Here is a 16,921-nt window from a genome sequence, read left to right as displayed (position 1 = left end):
ACAGTATTTGTTCATTATAGTTATTACTGACAAAGTAAGTATTGATGATTTGATTAATAGAGTAAAACTTCAGTCTCTACTACTTTTGTGAGACAGTTGATCAAAGCTGTACAATGTTATTTCAGTTGTAAACAAAAAAAGAAACAAATATACATAATTGGATTTTACGTGTGTTTGAATTTTTGTTCTAAATATAACATGTACCGTATTTTCCGCACTATAGGGCGCACCGGGTTATAGGGCGCACCCCCAAAAAATAGTTTTCAGTCCTATATCTTCCATAGATAAGGCGCACCGGATTATAAGGCGCTACAATGGGAACGTCGACAAAACAGTCAGATGATTCAGTCCAACTTCTAAACCCCTTAACATTCCCAAAGCTTGCAAAGAAGCAAATACGTGTCGTAGACACGTGCGGATGCGGTGTCCGTACGATGTCACTCAAATGCATCGTTTCAAATATCATTCGGAAGGTTAAAGTCTTGGGATTCAAGAAATGCCAACCATTCCTTAGTTTCTATTTTCTTTTTCGCTCGCAACTTTACTGTGCATATGACAATAAACACTTGGAATTGAGTTTAATTCACTCAACTCATCACAGCAACATCAAGATCGTTCTAAAACAAGATAACGGAAAAATAAAAAGCCGCATAGCTCACCTAAGTTCTCCGAATAACTTCAGCCAATAGCGATCGATTTAACTGATGATTGACACATCTTTTTCGGCCAATTGCAGGGTTTGTTTCGGCCCTCTAGCCTATCCGAGGCTCCGAATAACTTTAGCCAATGGCGATCAATTCAAATGATGATTGACACATTGGTTAGCCAATGAAACGCCGGTATATAAATCCCAGCATACACCGCGGACTACTCCACGTTCGGGGGGAAATCGAGTCGGCGGCTATTTCGTAAGTTGCGAGACCTGGCGATTTAACGTTGAGCCATATATAAGGCGCACTGTATTATAAGGCGCATGGTCAGCTTTTGAAAAAAATTAACACTTTTAGGTGCGCCTTATAGTGCGGAAAATACGGTAGTTAAAAGAAAGGACCAGGATTTGATCAGTTATGGGTAGGAAAAACCAGTTACCCTGCATCCTTAATTATTATTCATGACAATACACAACAGTCTACTAATATGCCCCAAAAAATAGTTTCAAACCGCATATTCATACACTGTTATTCACATTTTCAAGTATGGATGGAAAATTGTTAAACAGTTTTTCATGAAATTATTGGCCACTGAACTGCAATATCTGGTGTAGTAGAAGACGGACAGACGCACATTAGTTCCACTGAAATGTATTAAGTCCTCTCAGTTTTCAGTGTGGCAGTAATATTTGTGGTTCTTTTCAAAGAATAATGGACATTCGCAATGCACTGAGGACGCAAAAGCCGTATTGCAATTTTGTGGGCCAACCCATTATATTGTTCGTCTGATGTCTTTCTCCATCATTTTCAATAAAAACCAAAAAGGTACCCTGACCTCTTCGTGTAATTCGGTGTACATGTCAACCAGCGAGCGGCCCAGCGTGGCGTGAATCTTGGGCATCTCGGACCTCGGCACATGCTCAATGATCAGACTCCACAGACACGGACCCGGGCACCAAGTCTGGTTCCCGCTGATGGACTGCATAAGGTTGTCAGTCCGTAGCTGAAGAATACAAGCAACAAATAAAAATATATAAACATATATTACATGAATAGATCACCGAATTGATGGACTCGCATCCGGCCATCCATTTTCTATCGGACTTGTTCTCATTCTGGTGGCGGGAGAGCAGGAGCTTAAACCAGGATACACCTTGGACTGATCAGTCACCGAGGCACGAATGGTTGAAACACATTTTCCACATCTGGTTAGCTGCTCCTCTTGCACTCTTTGCACTACTGTATATTACTATACATAGCTATAATTATTTAGTATATTATTAGTACTTCAATACTCCAACTCAATACAACATTTTATTTATATCTGTACATTCAAGGGAAACTGTGCGGGTCAGATGTATCGACATTTCGTTCTGTATACACGTGTACAAGAATGACAATAAAGTATATCTGAATCTGAATCTGATTCACCCTCAAACGGACACTTAACGATCATTTGCTAGTGGTGTCGAACTTGCAGGCCACGGGCCACTTGCGGTCCATGTGGCAATAGTTTACCGTAACATAAAAATGTAATGTTAAGTGCGGCCAGTGCATGTTTATATGGATGATACCTCCGGAGCTAATTAGCAGGCAGGGCTTTAAAGTGGAAATAATTTACAGTACTTGCAGATGTAGCCACAATAACAGCAAGCACTGGATTCAAAAAAGCAAAGCATTACTTGGCAAAATGAGAGTTCTGTCTGCAGAGACCCCTCGCTACTTCGCTCTAAAGATATTGGTGGTTCACTTCTTTGCAGTCTGTCTGTATGCAAGATTGTAATAGGCTGATGTAACCTTGTGTGTGCCCGACTATGATAGGCTGGTTTATGCTGTCAATCAAACAGCCAGGATGTGCATGCGCAGTCAACGTCTCCGAATCAAAACAAACTGGGAAGCATTGCGAGAGCTAGCTTTTAGGGGCTTGTTACATTGAAAATAAATTCATCGATTAAATCGGACTTTGAGGAAAGTCAGAAGAGCGCAACAAAATTGGGATCACTAACTGGTGCTTTGTGGATTATTATCAGGTTCCAAAAGCGACTCGGGCGGTGTCTTTCAGAAAGCAAGGCTGTTGGTTAAGCTTTCTGCTAACGGCTAGGCTAACAACCCTTTGAAGCCCCCGCTGCGGACCCTGTATCTTGCCATAGCCGCGTCCATTAGTCATGAAACGGATGACCTGAATCAACATCTCGTGGGAAACCTCTACATTTGGAACGGACTTATTTTAATCATTGCAGAGATTTGTCTCCATCCGAAGACACCCAATGCAATCGCGCAGCTAGACGGCCGCGCTCTAAATTGCTGTCTTACACTGAAAGAAGCTCTCCAATTTCATGTTACATTTCTATAATGACAACAAAACCATGTAATCAACTGCAATTATGCGTTGAGTGTTTTATTATTTGTAGATATATAATTGTTATTTTGTAGAGTCATGTACTTTTCGTCGGTAATTATGTCATCTTAAGGTAAGTTTAACCCTTTGGCGGTTTTATCAAGTTGCGACGGTACTTTGGAGATTTTCACTTCTCGCAGGTGGTTCTGGTCCTTATTAACCACACTGGTTATGAAAATAGCTTACTACTAATGAACCATTGAGGGAATTGAATATATAACTGTCACTTTTTAGTCAGTGAATGGGTCTTTTTCAACCCTACATCTAGTAATTACTAGCTGCTAATAATATTGTTGTAAGAACATAGTTTTGACATGAATTGTTAAGAAATGGATGTCAAACTGGTAGCCCTTCATGCTAAAAAGTAGCCTTTGCGCTTCAAAAATGTTGGTGAGCCCTGATCTAAATGGCTAGTACTTGTTTAAAAAGCTTCTGTGCTAATGCTTGAAATAGATCCAAAAAAGGAAAGGTTGCCAAGTGCTAACTCGAGTGACAAAGTATTTGCGGTAGTTAGCAAACAACGCTAATGGCAATCTCCACCCAAACAAGAAACCAAGTCAATAGCACAATAAAAAAATGAATAAACGGGATAAAGATTGATCTTATTTCTCTGTGAAGGCATTGTTATATGAAACTAAGTGAAAAAATAAGGGAAGAAATATGTCAAACACCTGTACAAACTGCTGAAGTTGTATTTTTGTTATTTGGATAACATTTCGTGGCTGTTTATTTTAAAATAATTGTTTAATTTTTTGATTAGAGCACAGACAACAAAACTTGTCTTTTTTCTGCCCAGTTTCCTTCATGATTTCTTAAGGTATTAAATGTATTTCCTGTTTTTGAAAAAATATATATTTATGCACTGTTTTAATTTGTAATTAAGGCATGGATAGGAATAGTACAGATAATATAAATCATAGTGATTTTTTTTAATTTGGTAAATGAAAAACTAAGTTTACGATTTCAATCATTTTGTATGGATTAAAACATGGATAGCAATAGGGCAGATAAAATAAAACTCTCCTTCCTTCTCAGTTTTTTCCCCAAGATTTTTATTTTGACAATTGTAAAAATTATATTAAAACTAAAACATTTTTATTGATTTGTTTAAACTTGTTGGAAAAGTGTTTCAAGAAAATAAAACGTGTATTCTTTATCCTCAATTTAATTCAAATGTTAGTTGTTTTTAATTTTGACAGTTGAAATAAATAACATGAAATAACTTTTGTGTTTCCTATAATATTTATTGATTGGATTATTTGGTAATTGAGGTATGTATAGAAATAGGGCAAAAAAATAAATCAAACTTCTCTTTTGTGCTCAGTTTCATTAACAAAAAAATTAGTTTTTTTTTTATTCTGACATTTGACATGAAAAACTAAAGATAAAATTGTGATCATTTTTATTGTTTATTTGTTAACTTGTATTGTTTTAAATTTGGGGAATGGATAGAAATAGGGTGAAAAAAAAATCATAATTTCTCTTATTTCTGCTGTTTTGTAAAATGGTAAAGGGTCTGTATTTATTTAGCACTTTTCAAGTCACTGAAGACTTCCCAAAGTGCTTTACAATGTGCTTCACACCATTCACACACACACACAATCTGATAGCTTATATGTTTTTTGCATTATTGTAAATAAGGGTTTCAAAACAACATGCGAGCAGAGTTCTTTTGAAAGAATGTCACCAAATACTGCATAGGAGAAGGATATGGATGTATTCAGGTAAGAGTGCCATGTGTGCAGAGATCTGCCCACCCGTACCGCTCAACAATCAAATTGCTCTTCATGCTTGGCGTTCATAAATGACATTTTGATTTTGATGAATGAAAAAAAAACAACTTACAACAAAAGTTTCACATTTATTAATTATTTCATAATTCAGATATGAATAAAATTAGGGCAGAGGAAATAAAACTGTATGAAACCGTTTTTGCTCCCATCTGTCTCCGACTACAATATTAAAACTTTTCATTAACAGTTTGTCTATATATACATTTGTAATTGCAGTTTGGATTTGTAATAATAACAGTCATTTATTAAAAATGTTTGTTTTTTGGGGCAATGGTTGTAGGTCAAAATATTTGTGGCAAATTATGGTGCTGTGGGATGCTCTCCCCTCTTACGATTCAATCTGCAACCTCAGAGGAACTATTTAAATCCAGGCTTAAAACACACTTCTAATCTATAGCTTATAAATGACTTATATTTAATGTTGACGATATCTGTCTATTATTTGTTATTGCAACATCCGTTGCAGCCTGGTCATCCTGGAAGGGGGATGACCTCATGTGCGGTCCCTTCTCAAGGTTTCTTCATTTTTGAAGTTTGGAGTTTTGCCTTGCCCTCATGTAGGTTTTAGATCAGGGGATGGTGTAATAGTTGTGAGACTTCTTGTCATTAAGGGCTATACAAATAAACATGACTTGCCATGTCTCCTTTCCGTTGTTTCAATGAATGCATTTTTTATTTTGATAAAAGAAAAAAAAACACCTTACAATAACATTTTCATGTTTTTGAATTGTATTGTGTTTTTGTCTTGGATTATTCCAGATGCCTGGCATTGACTGAGCCTCTCTACTTTTCACAAAGAAACATATCAGAGATACACAAGAGGATCTACAGAGAGCTCTGTGAATGTACGCTTCAAGAAAAGGCACAATAATAATATACTGTTTACAAATAGGTAGAGACTTTTTGGATACAATTTTACATTTTGGGGATTTACAAAAATCACTGTAGGGAAACTTGAATCCACTTTCTCTAAACATATTTTCGTAAAAAAATAAATGAAGTTAACCTGTGAAGCTTTGAGAGGATTTTAGGTACATCCTAAAATTCCACTGAATAGGGCAAGATCTTTAAGCTTTATTCTTTAATTTAAATTTTTGTCAAATCATTATTTTTTAGGTTGCAGCTTGTGATACAGTACGGACGCTCCCCTACTTACGAACATTCAACTTAATAAAAACGGTAGATACAAAATTTTTTCGGGATGTCGAAAAATATCCGGACATTGCTGTTAGATTTTGTATTGTGTGCACCTTCTTCCGAGAAGAAAACAGTACTGTAATACTCATTTCTGCCGCTACTGCCGTAATGTGCAGTGAGAGGTCACCCAGCATCCACGCCGAAGAGGAAATCCGGCTTCCTCTTCCTAGTTCGTGTGTAAACATTCTATACTGTTTCTCCAGCGCACTAAGAACTTTGACATTTTATTGTTTGATATCTTGTGCATCCATTCAATATGGTTGGTGTAAAGTGTAAAGAAGAGGCGAGCCGTTTCTTTCGGAATGAAACTGGAATAAGAAAGCTTGATGCGGTTGAGAAAAAATGGTTAGATCTCTTTTTTTCGGCCACTCTCTACCACAGAGGAGGAAATCCCCTATTTCTTGAAGCCCATCTTCCACAAGTAAGTTAAACTTCACTTTATTTATCTTTATAGAGCATATCATTTTATCAAATGCTTATTTTTTAGTACAAAACAATACAGGTTACTTATACAAGCCTTAAACATACTTATATAAACCTTAAACATGCAAAATATAGCACTGAAGCAACTTACGAACAAATTCAACTTACTAACGATTGTCCTGATCTCGTTTGTAAGTAGGGCAGCGTCTGTAGTTTACAATTTCCACCTACTTCTTATGGGATAACAATAAACATGTTAAAAATTAGGAGCAGCACGGCGGAGCAGTGGTTAGCGCGTGTGCGGCACAGTTCTAAGGTCTTGGGAACCTCCTGTGTGGGTTCAAATTCAGCTACCGGACTTCCTGTGCGGAGTTTGTATGTTCTCCCCGTGCTTGCGTGGGTTTCCTCCGGGCACTCCGGTTTCCTCCCACATTCCAAAGACATTTCAGGTGGATTGGCCGGTCCAAATTGTCCTTAGGTGTGAATGAGCGAGCGAGTTGTCTGTCCCTGTGTGCCCTGCGATTGGCTGGCAAGCAGTTCAGGGTGTCCCCTGCCCACTGCCCGATGATTGCTGGGATGGGCTCCAGCACCCCCGTGACCCTACTGAGGATAAGTGGTGCAGCTAATGAGATGAGATGTTTTAATATAAAAAAATACAAATGGAAGTCACACAGTTAAATGTCCAAGTGTCCTTGGGCAAGACACTGAACACATAATGCCCCCGATGACTAGGTTGCTGTTGCCGCTATCGGTGTGTGAGTATGTTTGTGAATGGGTTAGTGTGAAGCAGATTGTAAAGCGCTTTTGGGAGGTCTTCAGTGACCTGATAATCTCGATATAAATGCAGTCCATTTACCATATTATCTCATAATTGAGGTATAAAATAAAACTAAAATTAAAAGACCTGAGCTGGATAATTAAAATATATTAAAAACATTTGAAAGCCGTACTATTTTTTTTTAGTAAATAATTAAATGACCGTATAACTTTTCCAAGTGCAAACTTGATTGACAGTTAGCATTCGCGGTGGCTAGCCAAGAATGCTAACGACACGGTCTATAAATATAGCACAACACACTTAAATAAAGTAGTTTAAACACTTTTAAGATAAAATATGTTTTTAATATTAAAAATTATAACCCAACGAAGCGAACTTACCGTCTATCTGCCCTTGGCCCGTCTCGGCTGGTTTCCAAGGCTAACATGTCAGTTGACTCCGGTAGGTATCCAAGGCTACCATGTCGGTTGCTAGGCGGGGTGAAAGTCTCGCGAGATCTGACACTCTCGCGGCCTTCGCTCCTGGTGCTTTCACGGCGCGCATATTGGGACCAAGTTGTAACGCTTTCATATGACGTCGGAGGTTGACGTCACTTTCTATTATGTCATTTAAAAAGGAAGTTGGGTGGTTGTAATAACGCGAGAAAAGACGAAAAACAAAAGAATAAGAAAGAAAGAGGGTTTCCGGGCGGATACGTCAACGCCCACTTTTCCTGAAAAACGCTCCGGAGTAGGGATGAGAATTCCGGTTCGTTTTAGAGAAGCGGCTCTTGGTGCTCGGCTCACTGATAAGAGACGGCTCTTTCGACTCACAAACGACTCTTCCAATTGTTTTGATTTTAATGATGCATTTCCAATGTACCCATCCATCCATTATCTGCACCGCTTATCCTCAGTAGGGTCACGGGGTGCTGGAGCCCATCCCAGCTATCTTCATGAAACATTATTCACCAAATGCATGATTTTGAAAATGTATTTTAATCGTCTTTATTACTTCAAACTGTTTAAACTCAGCAGACAACACAGAGATGACGGCACTCGTGTTGACCAGTCATGAGTAGTTTCGAGAGAGAGAAACCAAAAAAGGGAGATAGAGAGATGAAAGGAGAAAGAGAGAAAATAGAGCAAAAAGAGAAACAAAATGAGAAAGAAAAAAAAGAGAGAATGAGAGAGGAAAACAAGAGAAACAGAGAAAAAGAGATTGAGAAAGGACAAAAGGTTTGGAACGAGAGAGTAAGATAGAGGAAAAAACGAGAGAAGAGAAAGAAAGAAATACAAAGCGAGAGTAAGGAAAGAGAGAAAAAAGAACTAAATTGAGAGAGAAAAAGAAAGCTGAAGATAGAGACAAAATCAGACAAATAGATAAAGAAAATAAAAGGGCGAAAAAGAGGGCTAATGAAAAGACAGATGGACAAAGAGAGAAAGAAAAAGACAGAAAAGACGGAGAAAGAGGGAAAAGAGATGTCGAGAGAAATGAGCAACAGAGAGAAAAAGAAAGCAAGAGAAAAGGGGAAAGAGAAAGAAACATAAAAGGAGAAAATAAGGTGAATCAATAGGGAAAGAGAGAGAAAAAGAGAGCGAAAGGAAAAAATAGAGAGATAGCGAGAAGAAAACATAGAAAGCAAGTGTCACGATTACTGATGCGAAGCACCTGTGCCAACCACCGCGGGTTCTGATTGGCTCCCTGTCAGTATTTGAACCCAGTACTGTCTGTCCCCTGTTGTCAGTCCGTCTGTGAACCTCAGTAAACACTCGGCAAGCCTCTTTCGACCCTGACTCCCACCTGTCCCGTTTTTTGCTCCCGTCTGTCCCTGGCTTCGACCCGTTTTTTGATCCTGACCACGTCTGCTATCCCGTCTCGGCTTTCGACCTCTTTTTGTCCCCGACTACGTCTTCTCTCCAGTTCAGGGTGTCCCCTGCCCACGAAGATAGCTGGGATGGGCTCCAGCACCCCCGCGACCCTACTGAGGATAAGCGGTGCAGATAACAACCTGTTGTAAGAAACAGTCAGTCCTTATGAGATTTCCTAAGGTTTTTTTTACGGAAAGTAAATTACAAATACCACTTTTTTAAGTGATGCACCAAAAATAACCTTGAAAGGACAAGCAAAAACAGCACGGCGGCGCAGTGGTTAGCGCATGTGCAGCACAGTTCTGAGGTCATGAGATCGAACCTCCCGTGTGGAGTTTGTATGTTCTCCCCGTGCTTGCGTGGGTTTCCTCTGGGCACTCTGGTTTCCTCCCACATTCCAAAAACATACATGTCAGGTTAATTGGCCGGTCCAAATTGTCCCTAGGTGTGAATGAGCGAGCGAGTTGTCTGTCCCCGTGTGCCCTGCGATTGGCTGGCAACTAGTTCAAGGTGTCCCCTGCCCACTGTCCGAAGACAGCTGGAATGGGCTCCAGCACCCCTGCGACCCTACTGAGGATAAGCGGTGCAGAAAATGGATGGATGACCCAACGTCACGGGATGGGGTGCATTTCTCGGCATAACACGGGCTCCTCATTGACGGGGAGTCGGTTCATGCAGCCGTTTCGTTTGCGAAAGGCACATGACTCCAGAAGTTCCAAAAGCTGGAAGCAAGTCAAAAACTTTCAGCAACAATGTGACAAATATTCCAAGCGGGGCAAAAAAAAAGGAAAAAAAACACACCCACCCACTCATTTTTCCCTGGGACCTTCAAGAATCATGGTGGTCCCTTTTCTCCTGGTTTTGCTTGCGTGCACTCCAACCGTTTTAGGGTTTTCGGTGGTCGGCCAGAGGCAGCGGCAGCAGGCGGTGGAGATGAGCACCTGCGAGGCCAACGGGAGCGTCTACTACCCGGGGGAATGGTTCTTCCTGGACTCGGAGCGCTGCACCCAGTGCGAGTGCACCGCCGAGGGCTCGGCGTGCGCCCGCACCGAGTGCGGCAGCCTGCCGCCGGCTTGCGTTTACGTCAGCCATTACCCGAACGACTGCTGCCCGCGATGCGAGAAGGTCGGCTGCGAGTACCGAGGGGTCGTCTACGAGCTGGGGCGACACTTTCAGGTGAGGGGAGTAGAGATGGCAACATAGAAAGGTCGCTTTTTTTTTAAGGAAAAAAAAACTATTTACTTGGGCTGAACTTGCAAATTCGTCCAAATAAGTCCCTAGTGGTTTCAAAGTTGAAAAAAGAAGTTTTTTTTTAAAGTCAGTAAAGCGAGGGAAAAAAATCACGCGGGGGCGTACTAGTAGATTAGAGATAGATAGAAAGGAAGATATAGAAAGGGATAGAAAGCGATAGAGAAAGAGAGAGAGATAGAAAGGGATAGAGAGAGAGGAGGAGATAGAAAGAGAAAGAAAAAAATAGAGAGGAAGTAAGAAAGGGATAGAGAGAGAGGGAAAGAGAGAGAAAGGGATATTGATATATATAGAGAAAGGGAAAGGGAGACAAAGGGAGAGAGGGGGGGGGATAGAGAGAGATAGAGATAGAAAGGGATAGAGAGAGAGAGGAAGAGATAGAAAGAGAAAGAAAAAAATAGAGAGAGGAAGAAAGAAAGGGATAGAGTGACAGAGAAAGAGAGAGAGGGGGATAGTGTGAGAGAGAGAGAGAGAGAAGGGGATAGAGAGAGGAGAAAGAGAGAGAGAGAGAGAGAGAGAAAGGGCTAGAGAGAGAGAGATAGAGAAAAAGGGATAGAAAGAGAGAGAGAAAGGGATAGAGAGAGAGAGAGAGAGAAAGACATGGAGAGACACAGCAAAAATGAGACAGTGATATATATATATATATATATATATATATATATATATAGAGAGAGAGAGAGAGAGACAGAGAGAGAGAGAGAGAGAGACAGAGAGAGAGAGAGAGAGAGAGAGAGAGAGAGAAAGATAGAAAGGGATAGAGAGAGAGGAATAGATAGAAAGAGAAAGAAAAAAATAGAATAGAATAGAAAAATAGGTCATTTGCCGCACGCTCTGCTGAGACAGCACTCCTTTTTAAAAAAAAATTTTGGGTGTTGAATTTGATGACAAAAATAAAGTATCTAGCTGCTAGTGCATGCTTTGTAATATTTTAAGGATGCTCCCTTCCTTTGTCCCCACCCAAAAACCCGAGCTGGAGAGGGATGGGCGCCGCCAAGCTGTACCTGCCCAAGATAGACTGCAGGAAAATGGTGCCCCTACAACTGTAATGGTTAAAAAAAACAACCAACCAAAGAATACAACAAGAAACTAAATCCCTTTTATTCCCACCCAACAACCCGGCCGGGAAAGGGATGGGCACCACCAGGCTGTACTTTCCCAAGACACACAATAGGGAAATAGCGACCATATGACCCTAGTGGTTAAGGGTTCCAACCAAACAAACACACAATACAGTAAGAAAATAAATCCCTTCCTTTTTCCACCTAATAACCCAGCCTGGAAAGGGAGAGGTGCCACCAGACTGTACTTTCCCAAGACACACCACAGTCAAATCGTGCCCCTATGACCCGAGTGGTTAAGGGATTCAAACAAACAAAAAAATAATAATACAGTAAGAAAATAAATCCCTTCCTTTTTCCCCACACTACAACCCCAGCCTGGAGAGGAATGGGCGCCGCCAAGCTGTACCTGCCCAAGATACACCGCATGAAAATGGTGCCCCTACAACTGTAATGGTTAAAGAAAACCCAACCAACCAAACAATACAACAAGAAACTAAATCCCTTTTCTTCCACACACAACAACCCCGGCCTGGAGAGGGATGGGCACCACCAGGATGTACTTTCCCAAGATACACCACAGGAAAATAGCACCCATATGACCCTAGTAATTAAGGTATCCAACCAACCAAACAAACAATACAGTAAGAAAATAAATCCCTTCCTTTTTCCCACCTAATAACCCAGCCTGGAAAGGGATGGGCACCACCAGGGTGTACTTTCCCAAGATACACCACAGGGAAATAGCACCTATATGACCCTAGTGGTTAAGGGATCCAACCAACCATACTAACAATACAGTAAGAAAATAAATCCTTTACTTTTTTCCACCTAACAACCCAGCCTGGAAAGGGAGAGGTGCCACCAGACTGTACTTTCCCAAGACACACCACAGTAAAATGGTACCCCTACCACCCTAGTTGTCAAGGGATCCAAACAAACAATACAGTAAAAAAATAAATCCCTTGCTCTTTCCCCACCTAACAACCCAGATTGGAAAGGGGTGGGCGCCACCAGGCTGTACCTGCCCAAGACACACCACAGGAAAATGGCGCCCATATGACCCTAGTGGTTAAGGGATCCAACCAACCAAACAAACAATACAGTAAGAAAATAAATCCCTTCATTTTTTCCACCTAACAACCCAGCCTGGAAAGGGATGGGCACCACCAGGCTTTACCTGCCCAAGACACACCACAGGAAAATGGCACCCATATGACCCTGGTGGTTGAGGGATTCAACCAACCAAACAAACAATACAGTAAGAAGATAAATCCCTTCCTTTTTTTCCACAACCACAAGCCTGGAAAGCGATAGGTGCCACCAGACTGTACTTTCCCAAGACACACCACAGTAAAATGGTACCCCTACCACCCTAGTTGTTAAGGGATTAAAACAAACAATACAGTAAGAAAATAAATCCCTTCCTTTTATGCCACCCAACAACCCGGCCTGGAGAGGGATGGGCGCTACCAGGCTGTACCTGCCCAAGACACACCACAGAAAATGGCACCCATATGACCCTAGTGGTTAAGGGACCCAACCAAAGAACCTGGAACACCAATACACAGACACACCCAATGGTTAATAAATAAATAACAAAATAAAATAAAACAAAATCACTATGAAAATGAAATGATTAAATATCTCCAATCATGGCAAGGCACAGACCAACCATGTGATGAGAGGGGCTCATCTAAACTGATTTTTACAGTCCTTTTTTTAACCTTGAATTACATATTGCGATTCATGCTCATCTTTCACCGTAAAAAGCAAACAAAATATATAAAATAATTCTAAAGAAATTAGTATCTTATCCACTAATGGTACCAGAAAATGATACACCCTATTTAAAGAAGATCCACCGTCACCGGGACTTTAATTGAGAAGATAATTTGATTCGAGATCACCTGATGCGTCCTCCAGCCGAGCGAATGCGAGCAGTGCACGTGCGACCCGGACGGCATCGCCCGCTGCCTGGTGGCCGACTGCGGACCCCCGCCCTGCGTCAACCCCGTCTACCAGACTGGAAAGTGCTGCCCGGAGTGCCAGGAAGGTGAGAGTCCAAACCACTTCCAAAACAAGCCTGCGTGTTGTTATAGATGCCGGGTAATGTTTTTTTTTTTTTGGCATATTTATCAATCTGAAAGATTTTTACAGAAAAAGCGTTTATTCCCAACATGGAGTTAAACTTATGACCGTCACCTCACTCAAGGATCCAGTGCAGACGAACAAGCCAGGCAGGCACAAAAAAAAGAGTAGCTATCACTCAGCCAATCTTTTTATAGACCAGTGAAGCTCGACCAGATCATGCCTCTCCAGGCGTAGTCTTAGATATCTGATACACTCAGTATCGGGTGACGGTGTTTGAAATTAGTAAACTTGTTAGAAAGCCACAGAAGTGAGAAATTTGTGTAATGTTCTGTACCTGAGAATGCCCCTCCAATCGACATAATTATGTACAGTGAGAACATTATTTTATCAATACATTGCCTTGGATGTTTACATTCAAAACCTCATGTTACCACATTTCATGATGGTACATAGTGAATTCGTACGTCCGTGAACTGTCCAAAAGGGGATGCAGTCGTTCCATCCATTCCGAAGAGTTATTTGAAATAGAGAGGGGAAGTCATTTTTGTGCTGGGCTTATTTGCTTGGATCGGGGATGGATGCAGGAAACAGAATCAGGATACGGGTAGCCGGGACAGGAGAACGGAGCTTGGATCGGGGATCGATACAGGAAACAGAATTAGGATACGGGTAGCCGGGACAGGAGAACTGAGCTTGGATCGGGATTAAAACGGGAGCCAGAGTCAAAAGTGCTTGCCTTGCATGCGCTGAGGTTCACAGACGGACTCACCAGGCGTGAACGACAATTAAGTGTTTAAATAGGAGGGGGACTAATTAGGGAACGAGTGGCAGCTGGGGCTGAATGAAGGAGCGCAGGTGAGGGCAAATCATGACGTTCTCTCTTTCTTTTTCTTTATACCTCTTTATTTTTATATTTCATTCTCTCTCTCTCTCTCCCGTTTGTTGTCTTTCTATCTTTCTTATCTCTCTTTCTCCTCCCTGTCTTTCTCTCTCTTTCCCACTTTTTTAAGGGAACAGACATACATTACAGAACACATTAAGACCTTGCAGTCCGTACTGTGTGTAGAGTAGTGTGTAGTAATATCTGTGAATATTTTTGCATCGTTTTAGTTGTAAACTGTTCGAATTCTAGGGATTTTAAATTCCCCATATCTTCTAAAAAATGTGTTAAAAGCTTTAGGACACATTATAGCTGTACTGTATTATATTTGACTAGGTCGATCATTAACATTTTTTTCACTGATTCCGGAACACAAACTCACAACAGTACAACATTTTATCCGTCACGGTTGCCATGGCGCCCAAGTGGCCCCGCCTCTGTGGCGCCAGCTGCAGCTTGTTGACAGATTGGCTTCCTGTCAGTGTTTAAACTCTGTCCTGTCAGTCCCCTTTTGTCGGTCCGTCTGCGGATCTCTGTTTTTACACCGCAAGTCCTTTTTCGTCTGTTTTTGCTCCTGTTTGTCTCTGTTTTGATCTCGACCTCGTCTGTTCTCCCGTCCCGAAGAACGATCCGTTTTCGTTCTCGAACACGTCTACTCTCCTTTCCCGACTTTCGACCTTTTTTCGTTCCCGCCACGGAAGTGCTACTTCCGTGTTTGAGCAACCTACCCCCTGCGACCAGCGATCTCCGGATCGTGTGTGCACTCCTTTCGCCTAGTCCCGATAAAAATGTGAGAAACGTTACGCGAGTGGGTCCTGTCTCTGTTCTGGTCCTGACACTATCACCCTAATAGCAGCGACGATCATTTTTAAATTCCCAGTTTTTTTGACTGGTGTGGTGTTTTTTGTCTTAAACTTCAGCTCATAAAAGTGCTTGCAGTCCGCAAAATCGGGTATTCATATATTTTAATTTTTCACCCCCCAGGTCCCAACTGCTACGTAGACTCATCCCGTGAGCGTGTGATTCCCGCCGGCGAGCCGGTTTGGGTGGACCAGTGCACTAAATGCCGTTGCCACGACAGCCAAGATGCCGGATACTGGGAGGGAAACCGCTTGGCTGCTTGCACCCGGCTCAAAAACTGCACCGCTCTGGAGTCCGAATTGCAAAACTGACGAGTCGTCAAAACTTGGCCTTCTTGAATTGTTGAAATACAAATCTATTAAACATGAGTACCGTAAATTCCGGACTGTAGAGCGCACCTGATTATAAGCCGCACCCACCACATTTTAAGAGGAAAACTGATTTTGTACTTACACAAGCCGCACCTGTATATAAGCCGCATGCGCCCACATTTAAACATGTAACACAAACACAAAATTAACCCAAACCCGACTTCAAGTCCCGCGATTGAAACTGATTGTCCTCCATTAAAGTACACAGTCCAAAAATCACAGCCGGCAAAATGAACGGAAAATGATACCGGTACTTAAGGTTTGATGCAGACCTGCAAAATCCGGGTCACGTTGAAAGTAATCCAGGAAAAAAAAGTCTTTCCTTGTCTGTCCCTCACTTTTAGCGGTCCCCACTTAAACTCGGCACCCCGCGTTTGTTCCGCCCCTCATTTTTCGTTCACCCGTGCAAAACATATCAGAATAAGTGTCTAAAATAAATACAAATAAATACATTACAAAAATATACAGTTACAAAAACATATTATACATGGGTTACACATATTTCCAAAAAAAAACGGTACACCGAGAGAGTTTTCAAAGCTTTAATAATAATAATATAGCTTTGACAGGGCAGTTAATGGTAGCAACACTCGAGCGCCGCTAGCGGCCGTTAGAAAAATGACATAAATCGGCCGCATCACTGAATAAGCCGCAGGGTTGAAAGTTAGGGAAAAAAGTAGCGGCTTATAGCCCGGAATTTACGGTAGTTATCATTTTTCAGTGAGGGGTCAATGTTGAACTCAAACCGAAAGGAAAATCAAATCGGAGGGGGGCAGTCGGGAGTAGAAAAGGGAAAACCTCAGCTCTAATTCTTGATATTTCGAGGGTATAGTAGGCAAAAATTGTACTCGAGTACTTTGAATTCAGAATGCTATTACTCAAGTTGAAGTAAAAGTAAAAAAGTACTAGGCGAAAAAATTACTCAAATACTGTAGCAATGTCCTCTATATATTTTTTTTTAAACAACCATTAAATCAAATCATCAAAATCCATTTAATCAACAATAAACTACATGTAATTTAAAAACAAATAAAATTTCTCAGGTGAGGAGAATGTTGTACAAGTCTTCAGTCAGACTCTCTAAGCAGTAGTCTGTCTGTGACATTTTGAGGCAAGATCATTATACCTTTTGTTGAGGCGTTGTAAAGGTCAACAGGAAACCGCAACTTCAGTTTTCTGCTTGCCACTTGTTCGCGCATTTTGGTGTTATCAGCCAATTCCTAAAGTTTCAGTTCGGTTTTATGAGGCATTGTATAGGTCAACAGGAAACCAAAACTTCAGTTTTCTGCTTGTCACCTGTTCACATATTTTTGTGTTATC

General features: G+C 41.2%; 2 protein-coding genes across 5 annotated transcripts in view; one reads left to right on the top strand and one right to left on the bottom strand.

The window, feature by feature from the left end:
* The window catches only part of ccdc24 (coiled-coil domain containing 24), a 39,257-nt gene extending 31,341 nt beyond the window's left edge, over positions 1-7,916 (bottom strand). For 3 of the 4 annotated variants that reach the window (XM_088320218.1, XM_088320228.1, XM_088320239.1), the window contains exons 1-2: positions 7,620-7,914; positions 1,486-1,653 (exon numbers count right to left, since the gene is read on the bottom strand). In XM_088320218.1, the coding sequence (XP_088176344.1) occupies positions 1,486-1,635 (150 nt within the window). In that variant the 5' untranslated portion in view covers positions 1,636-1,653; positions 7,620-7,914. Of the gene's footprint in view, positions 1-1,485; positions 1,654-7,619 lie in introns of all 4 variants that reach the window. The other variant, XM_088320210.1, reaches the window with a different exon arrangement.
* A 1,880-nt stretch (positions 7,917-9,796) lies between these two features.
* On the top strand, positions 9,797-15,608 carry LOC148376619 (von Willebrand factor C domain-containing protein 2-like). The gene is made up of 3 exons (XM_088349159.1): positions 9,797-10,265; positions 13,322-13,451; positions 15,354-15,608. The coding sequence occupies exons 1-3, from the start codon at positions 9,927-9,929 to the stop codon at positions 15,539-15,541; spliced, it is 657 nt and encodes a 218-aa protein (XP_088205285.1). The 5' UTR covers positions 9,797-9,926; the 3' UTR covers positions 15,542-15,608.
* The last annotated feature ends 1,313 nt before the right edge of the window (positions 15,609-16,921 follow it).

Source organism: Urocampus carinirostris, chromosome 1 (genome assembly GCF_059441175.1).
Source record: "Urocampus carinirostris isolate Australia breed hairy pipefish chromosome 1, RoL_Ucar_1.0, whole genome shotgun sequence".
Taxonomy (NCBI): Eukaryota; Metazoa; Chordata; class Actinopteri; order Syngnathiformes; family Syngnathidae; genus Urocampus; species Urocampus carinirostris.
This window is presented reverse-complemented; position numbering and strand designations above follow the sequence as displayed.